The 20,288-nt window shown below is 41.2% G+C and overlaps 1 protein-coding gene across 2 annotated transcripts in view; it reads left to right on the forward strand.

The window, feature by feature from the left end:
• Positions 1-14,188, forward strand: part of pgap1 (post-GPI attachment to proteins inositol deacylase 1) — a 31,353-nt gene extending 17,165 nt beyond the window's left edge. For both annotated transcript variants that reach the window (XM_088605592.1, XM_088605593.1), the window contains 9 exons: positions 208-246; positions 3,762-3,855; positions 4,146-4,236; positions 5,032-5,271; positions 6,040-6,175; positions 7,066-7,116; positions 7,451-7,653; positions 8,184-8,288; positions 8,490-14,188. In XM_088605592.1, coding sequence (XP_088461718.1) covers positions 208-246; positions 3,762-3,855; positions 4,146-4,236; positions 5,032-5,271; positions 6,040-6,175; positions 7,066-7,116; positions 7,451-7,653; positions 8,184-8,288; positions 8,490-8,628 — 1,098 coding nt within the window. In that variant the 3' untranslated portion in view covers positions 8,629-14,188. The remainder of the gene's footprint in view (positions 1-207; positions 247-3,761; positions 3,856-4,145; positions 4,237-5,031; positions 5,272-6,039; positions 6,176-7,065; positions 7,117-7,450; positions 7,654-8,183; positions 8,289-8,489) is intronic.
• The last annotated feature ends 6,100 nt before the right edge of the window (positions 14,189-20,288 follow it).

Consider the following 20,288-nt stretch of genomic DNA (forward strand, 5'->3'; position numbering starts at 1 on the left):
ACGAGCTTCCTGCTTGTTTGTTTCCATCTTCGCACTGTGCACTTATAGTGTTCCCTGAGAAGTGAAGTGCAAAAAAGACTGGCTTCCTTTGAGGTTTCTGTTAGTGTTTTCATGCAAACCTTTTACTTTCATTGAGGAAGAGCTGTATTAGAATAAGGCTCTGGTTTGAGCAGCACAGTTCATATGTATTTCCCTTTGTCTCTCCAGGTGTCTGTCCAGACCTCTTTCTTCCAGGTGCTTGGACAGGTAAGACATATAATATGACTTCATCACAGCTTGTTACCATGTGTTATTGCAAGGTTATTTAAACAATACTGTGAAGGAAAAAGTGTCTTGGACAGAATAGGTTAATGAATGAGGGAGTTTGTGCCTGGTTTGCACAGGATGTGCTCAGGAATTAGGTGGTGATTATTAAAGGTTAGCTATATTATCTATAGTGAGGTCTGTATATCACACGCTTATGAATTTAGCCTTTGATTTGAACTCTCTGCAGGTTGAAGGCTTTGACACTGATCTGGGCAGGTCTAGACATGTCTTACCTGCTTCTCAGCATGACATTTTTCATTTGTCTGAATTCACAAATTAAGACAAACAGTGTCTGAATTCAGACAAATACAAATTCAGACAGTGGATATGTGGCAGGACTGTCTCTCCATACTTGTGGAGAAAATAACATTCCCTTTTCTGTATTTTTTTCTGCATATTTTCTCTTATCTGTGAGTCTGATAATACTTTTCAGTTCTGTTTCCGTTCTCTTCCTCACTGTTCCTTGCTCTGGGTGTTGGAGATTAATTACCCCTGTCATTCTTTTATTGTCCCACCTCTGGTGCACGTGAATGAGGGGTGGTACAATCTGCACATTGGTTGCAATGGGTCCCTCCTACGCTCAGATTTATAGCTGTTCCACAACAATGATGCAGTAAGTTGGGAAGGATAGGGAACTGAAAAAGCCAGAATGTGGCAGATAAAGTGAAGAAGGATAAAATATCAGGAGAGATTTAGACAGAAACTAGTGAGAAAGCAATCGAAGGGTAGCTGTTAAGAAGAAAAGAGAACAGTTCATGTGAAGAGCAGCCTGGTCTGAAGGCCGAGAGCAGGGGGATGTCTTAGGTGATCCGCTGAGTTCCTGAGGGGTTGTTCCTGGCATCTTCCTCCGCTCTGAGTAGCTGGAGTCAATAGAATAGAGCTCAACAGGACACTGCAAACAGAAACGCTTAACGTCATCATGGGAGCAGACTGGGAAGTGAGAGAGTGGTGCTTTTTTTTCAAGGTTCTATCTGCTTCTCCTTTTCTAAAGAAGATTCCATTCTTCAGAAACCTATCACAGTGAGCATATCGTTTCTGAATCAACTAACATTACAGCAGTGGGCCTGATGGAACAATGCACATTTCTTTTTGGTTTTTGACGAGATCGTTTTAATCCCAGTCCAAGTTCAAAACTGAAGATTGCCTATAGGACTTCTACTCTTATCCCAATGTAAGACAAGAAGATGAAGAAAATGCACAGAATCGAACCTGCCGCCCTTTTTACTGTGTGGAAAATAATACAAAAAAGCCAGTACTTACTGTAAAGGCAAAGAAGACATGGAGTTCTGATGCAGAGTAAAGCTGACTTATCTGTGGGAAGATAGTGCTGTGTGGAGCTATGTATTGGGGTGTGTCTTTGCCACTGACTGAGGCCAACCTCTTACAGCACTGTGCCATTCTGGATAGGGAAGGGGCTGAGGACACCGAGGGCCATGGTTTAGGAACAGTGGAGAACTGGCTGGCAGGATTGCAGCGAGTAAGGGGAGACATGCCAAGCCTGGGGAAAAGAACTCGGTTCTGCCCAGCCAGCCAGCTGGTTCCCTTGGGGACGCCACAGCTCAAGATCTATCCTATCAGTTCTTGGCTTCGGAGGGCCTCCCAAATTCCCCCGTGCACGAACAGCAGACCTGTGATGTCCTCCAAACCCAAAGGGACAGTACCCTGCTCGAGCCAAATCCGTGTCGAAGAGCAGTTCTACAGAGTGGGTCAGGCCCCTTGCCAGAGGCCCAAAGTAGCCCAGATTAGGTCCAAAACAAAGTCCAGCCTCTATTGTAACCAACAGAAGATGGAAACCTGCCTTCCCAGACTCAGTCTTACAACAGTGAAAAAACAGCCCAGAGAAAAGGCATACAGATGAGTTGATTAGGTAAATTTGGATGGGGTCTTGGAAAAATCAGAACAGAAAATGTCAACAGAATGTTGCACAGTGTAATAAAAAATAGCTCTTAATTTTTATATTGAACAGAATAAATGTGTCTGCAGCGGACTTGCAGCCCATCCAGGAGGAGACAGGTGTTGTGTGCTCTTGTCTTTTCCCCTGGACTTGGAACTGCCACAAGGATGGGCATGCTGTTAATAAATGTAACTGCACAGAAATGCCTATAAACTGATTAAATCCATGTACTGTATAGAGACTGAAGATGTTCTGGAAGCAAAGTGTGATGACGAGGTTTTCACTGGGTGTCGATGAAAACTGTTCTAGTGGGACTTTGGGATCCCTGCTGTTTGCAGAGCTTGGGGAAGGGCGCATCCTGACAGTGGAAGATTCATGGCTCGAGAAAAGACTTCCCAAGTAGAACTGTCCAGTGAGAACAGATTGTGACAACCTGTGTAAGCCCTCACCTAGAACAACTGCTGCACAACTTCTTCCTGCAGGACGCCTGCGAATCGTCCTGCAGATCTCTCCATTGAAGTCTTTCATGCAAGCCTTTTTATTTCTACATTGTCTGTGCTATCTACTTTCATAAGGAATGTTACAAGTATATATGATTTCAGGATTCAATCCATACTGTGTGCTTTGTAGTGATTTTCATTTTGTTTTCCTAATCAATCTTATTTGAATGAATGATGCGAAAGTGAGTAAATTCTGTTAGTCCTGTCACAGAATAAATGGTTTGTTCTCCAGATTTTCCCCTGTCCCCATGCTTATTAACACAATGACGCTTTTGTCTCCTTGAGCACATTAAAGTACTTTCCAAATCATGTAGGAGGTATTTGGTTCTGTTTCTGCCAGTTAGCCTAGTGGGTAAATTATCTTCATTGGCAGAAACAGCAAAATCACAGTAAGAGGGCTGGATGGATTTGACTCCAGTACGTCAGTGGCTGTTTATGTAAAACACCATATGTTAATTTTTCTCTTAGTTTCCTCTTATCCTCCAAGAGTACAGTATTGTCACAACTGAACATATGGAAGTGAACACTTAGAGCTAAGAGAAAAGTTTCCATTCACATTGCATTTAACACATGACGTATTTAAATTCTACTGTTCAGTATAACAAGTCTATTTCTGAGCAGCATTGTTTTCACTGGTATTAGTTCAGTTGAAGTTTGTGCTCTTCATCGTGTCTCGTAGTCTAAAGAATCCCTTCAAAAGCTGTTAACCATGTAAGATCTTGTGAATGTAGTTTCCCTTAGTTTTTCAGTCTTCTGTGGCAGTTTTCCTTAAATGATAACATTTACTAGAACAATAGAGCATTAAATTCTTAGTTTAGGAAAAATGTCTCCAAATCCTGCAAATGAGGGGAAACTGGTGAATATAATTGTGTTCTACAGAAACTGACAATTAAGTACAATGAAATAAAAATGAGCAGGACAGAATGTTATGCATGTTCTACACATTTGCAAGAGGTAAAAGAACTGCAGCCTATAGACCATTGATTTGCCAAGGGTGTGTGCCTGTATTTGTTGGTAGTAGTCTGTGCAGGCTGTCCCTATGCCTTTGTGTATGTGTGCAGGTCCTGCGGTTCTGTGGTCCAGTCCTCCCTGTGTACATGGCTGTCTGCATCCTGCTGGCCTGCGAGGGACAGGTGTACTCGCTCATCCACACAGGTTAGCACATCTGGCCTCCTGTGGCCCCTTGACCATGCACTTCTGAGCTCACTTTATACTACCTAAAGCAGTACGGATTTCAGTTGTTTACATGGCATCAAGTAGTTGTTTATTAGTTCTCAAATTTTAGACATTTGCTGCTGTTTTTGTTAGACATTGTTCTTTTCTGGCCAGTGTTTTTGATGTACAGATGTACGCTTTGCATTTTGCTGTTGAATGAGAGGTTTTAGACTGTGGTGCTCTATGAGAGTGGCATATCGGGATCTCAGTAGACTGTGTCACTGTTGCAGGGCGCCCTGTGGAGCTGGCTGAGGCTCTGGGAGAATCTACCCAGCTGCACAGAGTGGAGCTCCTGGTCTCACTGCTGCACCTGCTACTCCGGTGAGTCTGGCATGAAGTGTTAGAATCTAAATGTGCAGATCTAGAAAGAGGCGAATGTTAACCTCACATAGTTCACATACCTTAGATCATTGTGGAAGAAAACTAGCTGGGAGAATATTTGGATTCTATTTGGAGCAGATTTGGCACTGGAGCTAATGAGTTAATTCATTTCCTCTAATTCAGTGAAAGACTTGGGTAAACTCATCTGTTGGCATAAAGATGGATTTTTAGGGCTCTGTCTTGGCAGAGGGCAGGCTGGGGTGTCTGTGCAGGGGTCTGCATTTTGCTTCAGTACCCAGTAGCCATGTCACCCCTATCTACTGTCATCTGCTTCTCTATAAAAGGAAAACAGAGTTTATTTATTTCATAAGGTCATGATGCTCATGTTCTTAAAAATATAATATACCTAGTAATTGGGATCTACACCTTTTTTGTGCTTAATTTTTTTAATTTCTTATTGGCTGAATCTGCTTTTTACAAGCATCTCTTCGTACTTTCCGATTACAGGGCGTCGTTTGTGGGTTAACACCATGACTGTAAGGATGTTGGTGTGTTATACAATATAAATCACGTTGCACATTACATTGCTATTTTAATGCAAAAACAGATATTGTTGCCAATTTATGAGGTAGATTTGTTATAATTCTGGTAACAGTGTCCTTGCATATCACATGTTTTATATAATGTGGCATGTGCAGCGCTGTGTCTCCCTGCAGAAGCAGTGTAGCAGTCCAGTATTCGGGTTTTAGACCTGATATTTAGATTCCTGATATCCCATGCGGCTTTGTGTTGCAGGCTGAGCTGGTTCCAGGCAGGCTGGTCTGCTCTGGGTCTGCCCCTGGTGGACACCTTACCCTTGACCGCTCTAGACCACGGTGTCCTGGAGAGCTCTGAGCCTCTGTCCCCAGCAGAGGGCTGGACACGGCTGGTCTCGCTCTTCCTGCTCCTGTTGGGCGCTGCTGTTGCATTCTGGGGAGGAGCACTGTTCCGACTGTCCCTTGAGCTGCTGTCATGGATCCTGAGCCCACTGCACAGGCAAGGCTCCAAAACCAGCCGCAGAGCACAACGACATCATCACCACTTATGCTCTGACATCACCAGTACCATCTCCACGTGATTCATAATGTTTTTTGGTTCACTAAAACACTATCAGATTCCTGGTAGAGAACAACCAGTTAAACAGTCCGAGTTCACTTCTAAATTAATTAATCGGATTCAATGTCACATCTGAATTCAATAATTCCTTCAGAGTGCAGCTGTTTACAGTGTGTCAAATTTGTAGACCAATTTTGAGAGTGCATAGGTTTGATTTTAATACAGGATTGAATTTTATAAATGGATTTAAACTCTTTTTTCTCCCCCTTTTTAAGGGGTTCGTGTCTTTGAGATACTAATAGTATTTAGTACTATTACAGCATGCTACTGTATGTGCAGCGACACCTCCTGTTTAAATGAAGATCCACAAGTCTTCAAGACTCTACATGAGCTCTTAATGTTTTAACTGAATAAATTATTGACTTTATGAATTTACTACTGTTTCCAAGGCTTTATTGAGGAGTTGAACTTGTCTGTGAAACCTGCAGGGGCCGTCTCTCTTCATGAGCAGAATGAAGGTGCAGAGGTTTATTGTAAGCATAGCAAAGAGGTGGCCTGGAGAAAGCAAACGTTTCTTTGATGCTGCAGAGTTTTGTAGACATTAGTAGTTGAGATGTCTGGGCTGATGGAGTTAAGGCAATGCTGTGATTAAGGAGAGGCCGGGTTGTATGGAGAGCTGACATAACTCTCTGCCCCTGTCCAACACAGACCTTCCATCATCCAAGATAGTGGGCACCCACTAACACGCTCACGGATCATCCTTATCGTCACTCTGGGGCTGGTCGCCTGGGCAACCTGTGGAGCACTGGCCCTCGTGGCAGTATACTTCCTGTACCTGTACAAGGTGAGTCTTAGTCCTCTGTCTGTCTGTGCAAGGTGACTTTCTTCTTTTCTTTTCACCTGTGAAACTGAATTGGAGTCATCTTTAAACCTGGGAGAGCAAAAGGCAAGACTGTGGTTCTCTGTGAATGAATGTGTATCTTGCAACATTGAATAAGAAAAGGGTGCTGGTTTGTTTGAAAACTTAAGAACGTGTGAAAGCTTACAAAAACATAAGAGGGCTTAGAGAATTGGACCTTTTTGTTTAGTTACGTGTAGCTAATTTATCTGACTCGTACAGGTGTTTCTTTAAAGCTGTTTAATTATTTACAACAACAATACTTACCTAAAAGCTTTGTTACTTAATTTCCTTTTACTTGTTTCATTAGTGTTAACAAAATAGTCATTTTAGCTTAGCAATTTTAGCTAAGCTTTTTGATTTAACAAATCAAATTCCCTCACAGTCTTCATTGTTTAAAACCAAATGGATTCAGTTTCTTCAATTTGTTTTTGTATGATATTCCCTTGAGGTCAGGAATTATTCTGTTTTTTACGCTTGATAGAGCTTCAGTGTCCTTTTTTATATTGAATTGGTCAAGATAAAAAGCTGTATTCTAACTGAGGTCTTACTGGTGTGTTTTATTATTTGAATTTCACACATTATTTGATTTGAAATTCAACCATTATTATAGCCTCCTTTTTGTACATGCATTTCTGATCTCATACAATTATCTGCCTTTATCTTACGATCTATCTGTCTTTCTTGTAAACTGTAATGAATAAATCTGTACAGTTCCAGTCTATTGATACAACATCCTTATTACCAGCTAATGCAGTGACCCATAGATCTTAAATTATTTAAGACGGTAGTATCAGAGTAATGTATACCTTCAGTCGATGTGTTTCCTTCCCCAGGTGATGAGGTTGCAGATGTCTGAGCGAACACTGAAGCATGTCCTCAACCTGGTGAGCCTACCATGACTAAGCTGCTTTTTCTCTTTACGTCTTCTCTGTGTGCCGGGTGCAAAGGACGAAGAAATCCCTGAAGTAAAGACTTACATTAACTCCAATAAGCTATTGTGCAGGTGGTGTACCTTCACTGACTGAAACTTAAAAATAGATAGTTGAACTCCAAAATGACATTTCCAAAATGGATATGCGTGCTTTTGTGATAATACAGCATGTCTTTGCAAAGCTGATGTGTATTCTTTGGTACCTGTATAGCAGGAGTGCAGGTGTTTTAAGCCCTGTCAAAAGAAACTGCCTTGTCAGTGACTCCTGTGTCTTTCTGCCCTAATAGGCTCCCAGGGAGAAAGTCAGAGAAGCAGGGGGGAGTGCGGGGCAAGGGGAGGCTCATCCAGCAGGGTCTAATTCCCTCATAACAGTCTCTGCCCTGGAGAAGGTGCAGGACAACCTGCAACTCCATCTGAGCCTATCTGTACTCCTGACGCTGCCCGTAATGCTGAGTGCTCCCTCCCTGATACACTGGTTGCGCAGCCTGCGGTAAGCTCACATTGTCACGTTCCCAGTAGTCCACCCCCACCTTCAGTTAAGCCACAGCTTTCTTCCTAATTTTTGTGGGGATAGACTTTATATAAATGAATAATTCACACTGGTCAATATGAAAAGAGATGCAGGAAATTGTCAGCTTGAACTTGTCTATCACGGAGATGCCAATGCAGAAGAATTTGTTGTTGCTGAGTTTCTTGACAGTCTCCATATGTTTACCTATTTAGCAGAGTCTTGAGTAACTATGCATTGTCAGTATTGAATTGGGAGGCTCAGTATGTCAACAAGCAGGTTTATGTCAACTCTAGAGTACTTGAGTCCTCTTACTGGTATTCTCCATATTAATAAGTCCTTAAGTGTCTTTAAGAGCTTGAAAAGAACTTGACCTGAGTCATGATTTATGTGACAACTAGGTGAACACCTGGATTATTGTAAAAAATAACATTTTCAGATATTGTAGTGCAGTTATGCAAATGTTTGTTTTTTTTATTCAGTGTGGCTGACATCTCTCTCTCCCCATTCAGGCACTCTCTGCAGCTCAACCCTGATCCCTGCTGGCCAGTTGTTCTCCCTCTTATCGTTTCCTCAACTATTCTCATGAACTCTAACACCCACACTCTGTGTTGCAGGTAACTAAAGCCTGTCTATCTGCCTATTAGCCAATCTCCTTGTCTATCAGTGTGTTGTTCCCTCTCTCTTTTTGGCTTGTAAATCACCACCGCCTTTTATTATAAGTGATTTTCTAGAATACTGATCATCGTGTGACTGTAGCAGTGTGTAACTGTGTGTCAAAGTGCAACAGTGTTTTTAACTGTGTTTTTGTTCCACAGTAAGCTGCTGGCCGTGATCTGCAGGCTGCACTTGCCGGTGTGTGTCTCCATGGTGACCTTCTCCCTGATGCACCTCTACAGAGTGACCTACTTCCTGTCTCTGTCCCTTGCCCTGCATGCTCTCTGTTGCCTCATATAGCACCTGTTAACCAGGGTGTGACCTGGGTCATGTCTTTGAAATGGGAGGGAGTTTGGGGTGAACAGCAGGCTGCAGGACAGCGAAGGATAATCTTGACAGAGAGGAAAATAGGCATTTTCTTGCCTCTCTGTGTGGCAACTTGTGGGTGTTCCCTAAAGGGTTGATATATTCTGATATATTTCACCAAGGAAACTTGCCACCCTTTCACACTGCAGGGTCAGTTATCTGAGTATCTGTACAGAGACATCTTTATAATTAATAATAATAATTATTAATATGATTATTGTTGTTTGGTTTGGTAGCTTTTATTATTACTACTGTTACTCTGCCTTTCATACTACATTCCAGGACTGCGTTTCTCAAAAGTGATTGTAACTTGGTATTTACATTTTTTTCTTCACTTTTTTTTTGTCACTGTTCCTTTTCCCTGCTCTCCTCTTTCTCTCCCTCTGTTCAGTGACAGAGGAAGCTGTTGTCTGTGTTTGAATTTTCGACTTTGATTTTACTGTCAGCAGGTCTCCTCTAGGGGAGCAAGCTGAGCCTGTCTGTGTTTGTGGCCAAATGCACTAATTGTTTCAGGAATTCGATGTTGTGTGTGCGTGTTTGACAGTTTAGTTCCAGTTTTAGGAGTCTGTGTATGTCTGCTACAGTAACAGGCACTGGCACTGCCGATTTTCTGCAGGGATTGGTGCAGTGTTGGGGCTGCACAGAACGAAAGCAGTACGCTGACATTCATCTGCAGCAAAGGATCTATCATCATTCAGCCTCATCTTGCCTTATACTAGACACCAGCCTGGATACTTCTCTCCCTAACTCTTTGTCTTTCCTCCTGGAACAATAGGAGACAGACTCTGTGAGGGAGATGAGAAGAAAGATATGCCAAAACAAAAAACAGATTAAAAAGTGAGGAGTTCCTTCCCCATGTTTTGACAATCAGATCTTCAAACCTGAATGGTGTTCGTTCTGTGTACAACATGAACAACACATTGCCAGTAGATGGCCTTGTTTGCAAAGTCTATCCCCCGCTACTTTATTCTTTTATCATTTTAAATTGATTAGTGCAATGGGATTTTACTCCGAGGCGTATATTGATGTGTTTATGTTGCTCTCATTAGCACAACATTTTAAAGTGTCAGATCACGGATACCTTCTGTAGTTACAAATACGCCTTTCATGGGGTGCTCACTCTTAAGAAGCACTCCATCAAATAAAAGGTAAACTGTGCAGAATGAATTCTGTTTATGCTGTAAGGATGTGCTGTGGTGGCCTTACAGAGAAAATAGTTGGAATCAGACGTTGAGGTTTCTGTAGCTGTCTGAGACCCGTGATCAAAGGCAGAAGCCCTGTGGCTCTTCGAAGCTTCTATAATCATAGATATTTACAGTCAGGATGAATTCCTTAATAGGTGTTTAGTTGCCACACTGAACAAAATGCCACAAAGGCTGTGCTCACAGGATAGTCTCACTGGTGCACACTGTCCCAGTCCCATTGAGTCTCCCAACTCTCCCTATGTTAATTCTCCCACTATTTTGTATATTGCAAATGCTTCCCTACCTCTTACTCAGCCTTCCTGTTTCTTCCAGCATCACTGCTCAAGTGGCCTGTAAAACTGTAAAGGATATTAAAATGATTTTTTTGTATCTTTCTTGGGTGGAGGAAGAGGTGGGTGCCGGGAGTAGACACCCGTGTCATCCTATGTTTTATTGAAGCCTCATCTGTGCCGCTGAAAGAGACACAGCCCTGAGTTTTAACTGATAGTGGGGTTTGATCCCCTTTTCCCTGGAGACGATACACTGTCTGCAGCACAGTGAGAAGTTATCTCCCTTGTCCCATTGCATTGAAAGGGAATAGATGAAGATTACAGAAACAAGCAGACAAAACACAGGATGACAAAACTAAGATCATTTTCTGTATATTTGTTTCAGTTAAATACACTAAACCTCCCTCTTTCCATCTCCGATGGTACGTTGCCCATTTTTATGCTTCTTCATGCTACCAGAACTATAATAAAAAGACACGCTGTAAAGATGGCCATCAGAGAGACGAGATCTGCTATTTATAATCCTGAGACCAAGTGAGCATAATGCAGTATTTCCTCTCAGCCATTGGTGGCCACTTCTTTGACACAGAGAGAGAAAGAGGCCATAGGCAAGCGGACAGTGGGCTGGAAGTCCTGTACAGTCGCCCTGGTCTATCCCTGACCGGTATGGCTGCAGGTTGCCTTTCCCTGATGTTGTCTGTCAGATGTATTAATGGTGTTACAGTAGATCACTGGTGTTAAAAATAACTGTTTTCTTTTGTCAAAGCTCTCTAGTGTTTGAGTGCTCTAAGTGAATGTGATTATTACTGTAACCTCCTTGTGGCTGAGACCAGACTTGCCAATGGGGGACTTTTTGATCAGGTTATCCCATAAAGTGGAGTGTGTTGGCAGACATTTTTCACAGTGGCTTCCACACACCCTGTCTAGCTGCTATACCCCAGGGGCCTGAAGACAGAGCTCTGGGGCCAGACTCATAAGACAATTGTCCTAGATACTGAACTACCACACTACTCTGTTCTAACATGCTTTTAACATGATTAAGTCTCTATTTACTATTTACTTCTATAATCTATATCTATAATCTATTATTATCTATTTACATTCTGCTTAAAAGCTGTAAATTGTCAATGAGTTATGGGTCTGGCCCTGTGTGATTGAGGTATTCTCAGCTGCGGTGGGGAATGGGATGTACGTCTTGTCTTAATGGCACTGCTCAGTTTAGTAGCCCTCCACAAGGAAGCAGCATGTCTGTCAAGCTCTGCCATTTTATTGGCTGTCCCAAAGCGGTAGCAAATGGGCATTGCAAGCTGTACAGATTACCTCTGAACTTCCTCGACGGGGTGATCTGCCAGTGTGAAGAGATACTCTCAGAGTATCTGCACATCTGACCTGCCCTCAGTGCACCTCTGTAATCCAGCTGCTTTAGTCACTGCCTCCCTAGGAACCTAGTGGACCAACACTGTGATTCTAAAGCTGAACTGATCACTGCAGCTCAGAAGAGCTTCTTCTTCATTCTCTTATCTTTTCTAAAAATAGCCAGTGCCTTTTGCAGAAATGCCAGATCTCCCTGTCTAGTGGATTGTACAATTATGGTCTACAGCTTTGGTTGTATGCAGTTTCTGATGCTATATAAGCTTTCATACAATAAGTGTCCAGTTTAAAAACAACAAAAATGTAAATGTGCTGCAAATATTGATCTTATACTGTCATGTGTTTTCTTCAAAGTGGGAGGTTTCCTACTATAACTCACAAGTTAGAAATAACAGCCCAGAGGGATTTTCCCTGCATCACTCCACACTGGCATTTCTGCTACCTTTTCTTAACTACTAGGCTGCAATGACCACACTAACCCCCTGTTGTCCTGGATATTTACTGTACACAGCGTGTCTTTATGAACTGCATTGTGAATGTACTTGAACGTGCAGCTGTGGGCAAAGATGTGCTTACCATTTTTTGCAGATTACTCAATCTTTTATTCTATTGAGCCTTTCTTTATGGTGAGTACTACCTTGAAGAGCTTAAATGATTGTGTCATTGTAAAGATTCTGTTTAAATAAAAACCTAGAAATATCAGCAATAAGTTGAAAATACAAGTACTGTCTGTACATTAGACGAACAAGAGTCTCGTTGTGGAACGCTTTTTCTGATATCGATAAGTGTTTTACAAAGGTGTTGCAAGCTTTGGCCCAGAGCCCTGTGTAGTTGTTGTGTGTGCCCAGTGGATTGAAGGTGCGTGTGTGTAGTGATGTCTCTTGCTGCTGGAAGACTGGTGTTCCGTGATGTTGCCAGCACTGCCTGTGACTCGTGATTGGTGATGGAGTGTTGTACAGCGTGTGTGCTTAGAATCATCTACACCATGCTCAACTAAGAAGAATGTAAAACATGAATAGACTGAATAGATTTGTATCGGCTTAACTATGTGGTAAAATCCTTTTTCTTGCGTGCAATACTTCTTGACTACAACTTATAACACTTGATTGTGATGTGTTATTGAAAGATTTTTGGCGGTTTTCAGAGCAGTGTGAAGTGTTCTTCTCAATCAGGGTCTTTCTCTGACTACACAGTGAATACCACGGCCATGCACCTTAAAAACATTCCTTATATCCCAGATTCATTAATTGTTCTCATATTCTTTCATAACTGGCAAATGTTTTCTTGGATTTAAAAAAATTATATATCTGTTTCAAAATCTACATAAATCTACAGACATCAGCAATGCTCTACACTTGACTTAGCCAAGGCAGACCAGAGCAGAAATACAGTTAAGAGTGCTGTTGATATCTGTCTGTAGTGGACATCGCTGTGCATATACTGTACAGTAGTGATGTGCGGGTCGGCTTTTTACCTGCAACCACCGGCGGTTGTGAGAAATGAACCTGCACCTGCCTGACCCGATATAAAATCTTTTTTTTTTTTAACCTGAGCCCGCCCGACCAGCGGGTAAACCCATACCCACCCGCGGGTGTGTGTCAACCCACACATCACTACTGTACAGTGTGCTTGTGGAGTCGGTTGGCCTATTCAGGAAACTCAGAAAAAATGGGGAATCTACAGCAATGAAATACAAAGGGGGCCAAAGAGACCACATTTCACAAACCACCATATAAACCAGAGGGTCTTGCTTTCATTCAGGTTCAGCAGAGGTGGCTTACTCTGGTCCTGGATTTTCACAATGCAGAATGTTTTAGGTTGTCCTTAATCGATTTTTAACCATTCTCATTTTGGCTACCTAAATAGGTGGCTTGTGCACTGCGATGAAAATTGTGACACACTTTATTTCTTTTGGAGCACGATTGGCCACTTCTGTTTTAGATCTGTCTGTCTGAAATAGATCTAAGGGTGACCTGTAAGACCTACTGAATGGTGGCTCTTGAGCACCAGGGTCCAACTCCTGTCGATTTAGCACCTTCTGGCCTGCGTTGTTCCAATTGACAGTTCCCAAGGTCCCGTCTGATTGTGCAGTGTATTTCATTGCTGTCTAGGTGTGTGGTTTTCACAAAATGTTCGAATAGGCCAGTGAACTCTTTTATCATCCCGCCTGAACTTCTTGAGCTCGTCATTCCAAAGCTGAATTTAAGAATCTGCGTAAGCACCACAAGGTACGAAAACAACTGACAAAAAGAGATTCAAGAGTAATAAAATCACCTTCATACAGCATCAGTGTTTGTCATAAGGTGTTTGTGTTTGCTAAAGCTGTAAGATGCCCTGACCCATCACAGCAATAGAACGTTCTGCTCTGTGTGCCAGCATGCAACGCAGTGCACTGCAGCACCTCATTGTCAGCCACTTTCCAGAGAGGGGGTGGTGACGGCTCTGGTTTGCCACTCAACTCTCCGGTCTGTGTCTTTTTAATTGTGTTTGTGTTATGACTTGTCGGAGTGTTACCATGAAGGGATATCTCATGTGTTCGACTCAGGTGTATGCACTGTTGCAAAAGATGCGCTTTTTTTAGGTTCAATTGTATATTTATTTTACAACTGTGACATTTTTGAGAAAAAAATAATAAATTAACTGATACAATTTTTCTTATTCAGCCATTCTTTTTCTCTTTTTTCTCTAAGCTCATGGGGTTTGCAATTAACTTTTGAATTCATAAGCAAATTTGAACCCAGTATATCTTGCATAGTGTTCTGCTTTATTTGCTAATACATTTCAATATTAGGAAAAAAGAGCATCATTTTCACTTTACATCCTCTAGTTTTGCCTTTTTGCTTTGCCAGAGGATACATGATTCTCCCGTTCACCTCTGTATTCACCACCAGGGTCAAGTTTTTAATTGAGCTATAACCTAATCATATCATTTTAACATTTTAACTGCTTGCATTTAAATGCTTACCGTTTGTGTTTAATTTAAACAAATGTCAGAATAGTTTTAACACTTTTGTGTTACTGGCCAGTTGGTTGTTGTTTGGGTGTGGCTAGGTTTTGGAAACCCTAGTCATGTGAAATAATGATTTATTTAATCCGTACAGTTTTTATTTACAAAGATGACTTTATAAGTACCCATTTACACCGCAGGGCATTTTATCTCAGCAATGTGAGTGACTTTCCCGACTGAAGGGAACAACAGCAAACGCAGAACTTAAGAGGTGAACTCACAGGCTTCCAGTGAGACATTCAGAGTTGCATTCTTGTAGCCAGGAGGCTTTACTCAATGAAACCCTTGGCTTTTAAGTTTAAATGAAGTTTTGTGCATGTCTGTTTTTCCCCAAAGCTCTACAGTACAGACTAATCCTTCAGAACCCCTTAATAAAATGTCACTTTTCCTATAGTTTTTTAATACTCTTTCATTATTCATTTGCTTTTCTAAGGTTTGTATAATCCTGTAAACACATGTCCTCTTTTGTGTGCATTGATTATAATTTCACTATTTTACTACATCTTTGTTTTATCAAGTTGTATCACAGCAATATTGTTTGATAGGCATGCTATCATATGGTGAGGAATTTTAGACCAATAAACAGCCCTGCACTGAATTTAGAGTTTATGATTTTTAGTGTTTTGGCAAACACTCTGATGCCCAAAAGACAATTCTGTTCTTTTTTTTATAAACATTGAACTTGCCTGTTTACTTTCCCCCATTGAATGTTTACTGGGTAATGCAGGAGCCTTCCTTTATTACACCTGCCTTGTCTGTCAGACTAGAGAGGTCTAGAGAGCTTGCCTTGCACCCTCTGGATTAATCCGCTGTTCTGTGGCCTGTTGGCCTTGCTTAATATCCACAATGTTCCACAGTAGCCCTGCAGATACCTCATAAAAATGGAAGACCTCCAGACAGCTTCTTCACCTGCATTCATTACCTGACTGGCATAGCCTGTGATGGCAAACAGCTATATATAGACAGATAGGTCATTGAGTTTTAATTTAAGTTTTTCAGAGTCAGTCATTTTAAGCCAAGAATATACTATACTGGAAAGAGGGAGTCTGAGAACAAACAGGAGATGGAGAGAAGGAGAGAAAGAGAATGTAGGTGTTGAAGGGCTCTTGAGCTATTATGAAATACAAATAGAGAAAGATGCTTTATTAAGTTGATGTGTACACCAGTTTTACAGATGGATTTCCTCAGTTTCTCTATCCATCTTTAAGACAGGTCAGTGACAGGTACACACTAATTAGTGCATCTCAACATAAGTAGAAGTACAAAAATTAAGCAGTCTCCATTCGGTACAGAATGCTGAATCTTATTTTTTTCATTTGCTTCTGTCTTATAGGTGGAGAGAAGACACAATGTTGATTTTAAATAAAGCACCAGTACAACAGTTCTAATAAAAACTGTCAAAATATACTGTAGTTTTGGATGGATCCATAGCACCCTTGCAGAATTGATGGGAGGGACAGGACTGGCATAATTTCATTTCCATTGTGAATGGATTGGTTGCGTAGCTTTTTAATCTTGATCGGAAGAATACAGAAAGAATTATGTTTGTTTATAAAAGAGTGTAAAGAAACAGAAGTTATTATCTGGAGCTTCAAAGCGCTGTCGTGAAATACCAGAGAGGGACCTTCTGACCTTGCTGTCTGTAATGGAGATTAAAATGACCGAGGGACAGAGAGGGAAGGAGATTGAGAAGAACAGAAATTTCATTAGCTTTGAACGGGTGTGTGGAGATGCCACTCATTCACATAATAACAGTCAACTCCCCATCCCCCTTTACAGCTGCCTCACATACACTCTAATAATCCTCCTTTCTCAATGCCCATCAGATAAACGAACTTCCGTCTTAATTGGCATTTATGCCCGTCATCACACACTGATATTATCAGCCTATTTCTGACGCACACAAAGCACCACTACTGTTCATCACATGAGGGACCTGATACAGGATGTTTCTCCGTCAATCTGGTGGGTGTTGAGAAGGATGTAGAAAAGAAGAGAAAGGTCTTATTTAAATATTTTTTAAAAATTAAAGACCGAGAGGGTCAGTTTTGTCAATCTTGTTTTGTACCACCAAACCAGTAACCAGAAATGCCCCTACTTTCAGTTAAAAAAGCACCATTCATCTTTAACCTCTCACACCAGTGTCCTAGCTGAGCTTGATGCCCGAGTTTGATTTTTTTTTTAAATTTTCGGCCTTAGTACATTGACTGATATTTGCCACGCTGCATTACAATTTCAGCATATAAAAACAAACACCGTGAGGAAGTGAACATCGGGGATTGAAGTGAACTTAAAACTGAGCAGCGGCTGTTTTTTTTGCAGTCTTGGAACATTCATTTGTTTTTTAAAGAGTTCCTCAGACTAATTTCTCATTTATGTCTGTGTGAGCTCAGTGACATTCATACACAATGCTCTCTTCGATGGCACTGTTGTCATACCTCTATGTTTCCAGACACGCCTCTCAGCAGATATAAAGAGGAAGGGAAGACGCAAGTCAGGCTAACTTGCAGTCTGACATTAAGAGAGACTCTTTCTCTCTCACAGGCAGCTGGACAAGGAGCGGAACTGGTAAGTGTGTCAGAGTGTGAGTGGAAGTGTGTGTGAGCAGAGGTAGACTTGGCTCAGAAAGAGTGTAGGAGAAAACTGTTTTGGTGTTAGACTGTTAGTATATCTCAATGTGGCATCTTTAGGATAGGAACAGCAGCTAAATAACAGGAGGTTTTATGATCCAAAGAAAAATTTAGACAACAGGTGTACAAATAGTCCTTGCCTTTAGACAATGAATTAAAAGAAATGTAAACATTTCATTTCCATTAATAAATATTTTGAGTGAATAAATATTATATATCATGCAATTAGGTTTTGCTTTGCTTTTTTAGTTTGAGAAGTACACAATCTCTTGGGTAACTGTAGCTTGCCATAGTCTCTGAAAATAATATTTCTGCATGTTGTAGAATGTTTTCTCAGAGAGGACTGTACAAATTTCTGTCCATTCTCCAGATTTTGAGTTGATAAACCTTGTTCCCTTTTACTATCACTTCTCCTGTACTGGATGAGAAGGACAATAATTTGAATATTTATTTTTAATTAGTTTTCTAATTTTCTTTTGTGTGTGCTCTTATATTTATTACTTTTTTGGAAAACATGCTCCAAATTTGAGATGCTACTATAACATGTTTGAGATGGTGTTCACTGCTAAAAGAACACTATAACATAATTAATCATTTCATTGATTGTATATGAAATGTGAATAGCTCAGCCACATCTTTGTACGCAGGCAGTTCACTCTGTGCTTTTTCCCAGTAGTGTCCCCTGTTATCTCCAGTGAAGATGTTGTCATTACAAGTGCTGGTCCTCTGTCTCTCTGCAACGCTGATAGCCCAGGGGCACTGTAGCCCCCAGGGACCACCAGAGAAGTGGAAGTCCCTGGAAATCCCAAGCAACAGAGACCTTGTAAGATATTCCCTTTGGGGGGTGGACTAAATTGTCATACACAGTCATGCTTATCAAGAGGAGCAGAATAAACATATAACGAGATAGACCCCCACTGAGAGTAAGCAATCCATATTTGTAAAGACACAAGCTCAGTGAGCCAAAAACATATTAATTCCCTGTTTGTATGTCCTTGCTTTGTCTCCCAGTTCTTCCGCACTCTGCAGGCATATTTTATTCGGCGTGGGGTAGACATGTCCAAGGTCTCCGGACGGTTTCCTGGGGACAAGATGAAGGCTGGAGACCCCCCGCCGTCACTGTATGCCCCCGACTCCCTGACTTCTGCCTTTTCTGACTACCTAGACAAGAAGGACTCTTTCTCTGCTTTCCTGAGAGGGTGAGGCAGTGGGGACCCGATGAGGATAGGAGCAAAGGATCTGAGAGGTAGGTCCACACAGTCAGCTACACCTGCCCCAGAGACTCAAGGAATAATGTGCTGGGGTTGTGTGGAATGATGCTGGTACCTGTATGTAAAACAGAACAAGAGAATCTCTGAATTATTTCACTGTTCTCTCCCTCTATTTCTCTTCCTGCAGGTGGCACAGGATGGTAGTATCTGCTGCATTCTGCTCATCTGAGATGCCAACAATGCACCTGGATTTTCAGTTTGTTTATTGTTCTTATTTATTATTTTTACTGTGTATCTTGTTTTTGTTGTGAATAATACCCTGTTTTTCAAACAAAACGTGAAAAAAGATATATATTAAATTAAAACAAATCCATATAAACTTAAAAAAACATTGAACTGCTATAGAGCAGTGTCGGTAAAGTACAATAAGTTTGTTTAAAAATAAATGTGTGGCACCCTATAATTTTCAGGTGTGTAAAATACTGTATTTTCACACTTCACACTGACATCTGTCTTGCCTCACTCATAACCTCCTCATACAGATCTGCACAAAGTTGGGCATTTCAATGGGACAATATTATTTTATTCTCCCTAATCAATGTGTGTCATCATAGCAGCATCATAGCATAACAGTCAAGAGCAGATCACTGTATGAGATTAGTAAGTGGCGCAGGACAGTTGTGTGCAGTACTCAGCATTTCTACTTCAAAATAGTTTGAGAGCTGTTTATGTGAAGTATTCAAATACCAAACACCCCATAAAGAAATGTACAAGGCTGTTGGGTTGTATAGATACCTACTTTTTGTGATTATAACTACCTGTAATTATATTCAGAAATTACATGTATATAAAAAGTAAAATTCAAACATTAAAAATAAAATATCAAGTTTGCACAATATTGCAGTACTCTGTTATATGATTGTCTTACTGGACCGCACCGTCCCTCTCATTGTGAACTGATTATGGGTCCTGAAACAGGTGTCCCTGGGTGTTCTTTCCTCTACCCAAAACTGGACTGGTAGACGATGGTGGGGAATATCCACCTCTGCTCCCAGTCCCTGGTCTCCAGGTCAAGTCCTGTCCTGGTTCAATCTCTCTCACATTCCATTCTTCTCCAAAAGTCCTGAGTTGTCTTCTGACTAGGGCTATCTGAAACCTGTGAAGCCCCCCTATACAGACTCATGACTCACCCCAGGGGGGGGAGGCTAGTCAGGACTCATTAATTAAGTGGCTGTATACAGATGGTCAGGGGTAACAATGTAATGATTCATGGTGTATTCTCACCCTGTTCCAGAGCCCCCCCTTCCAGTCAATGGACAGTTTAAGAACCCGGGGAAGGAAATATAAATGTACTACTTTTATAGAAGCACTGTGCATCAATGCCCATAACAATCAATCAGTCATAGATAGCTTTTGTCCCACACACCCATTATTGCGCTCACATTAGAATGGACAGTTCTAATTCACGTATCAGGCATTGAATTCTTAATGTACAGATTTATTTCAAAGATCTATTGTATGAGTACTGCCAATCTGTTAATCCGACATTTGGTGATTAATGTGTTCTTCCTCAAAAACCAGGCAGCACACAATTCAAGACAGACCCTTCTCATCTGTAGAACCTATGGAATTGACTGCCCAGAAGCAAGTCTCATAATTTTTGTATCTATTCGTCGTCTACTTTCGACTGCTCCAGTCAACACTTCAAAACCATGTTTTAAAAATTGATTTTTCTGTAAACCTTTCAATGTATAATTTAGTTCACGTAATTCAATCTCTAGTGCTTTTTCCGAGTTTTTTTGGTTCTGTTGTGTATTATATGTTGTACTGTACGAAGCTTTTAGTTTAAAGTGCTCTAAATAAACGTCTATTAGTATTAACCATTGGACCCTCGTTCCATT

Source organism: Lepisosteus platostomus, chromosome 14 (genome assembly GCF_059453375.1).
Source record: "Lepisosteus platostomus isolate fLepPlt1 chromosome 14, fLepPlt1.hap1, whole genome shotgun sequence".
NCBI classification, from domain to species: domain Eukaryota; kingdom Metazoa; phylum Chordata; class Actinopteri; order Semionotiformes; family Lepisosteidae; genus Lepisosteus; species Lepisosteus platostomus.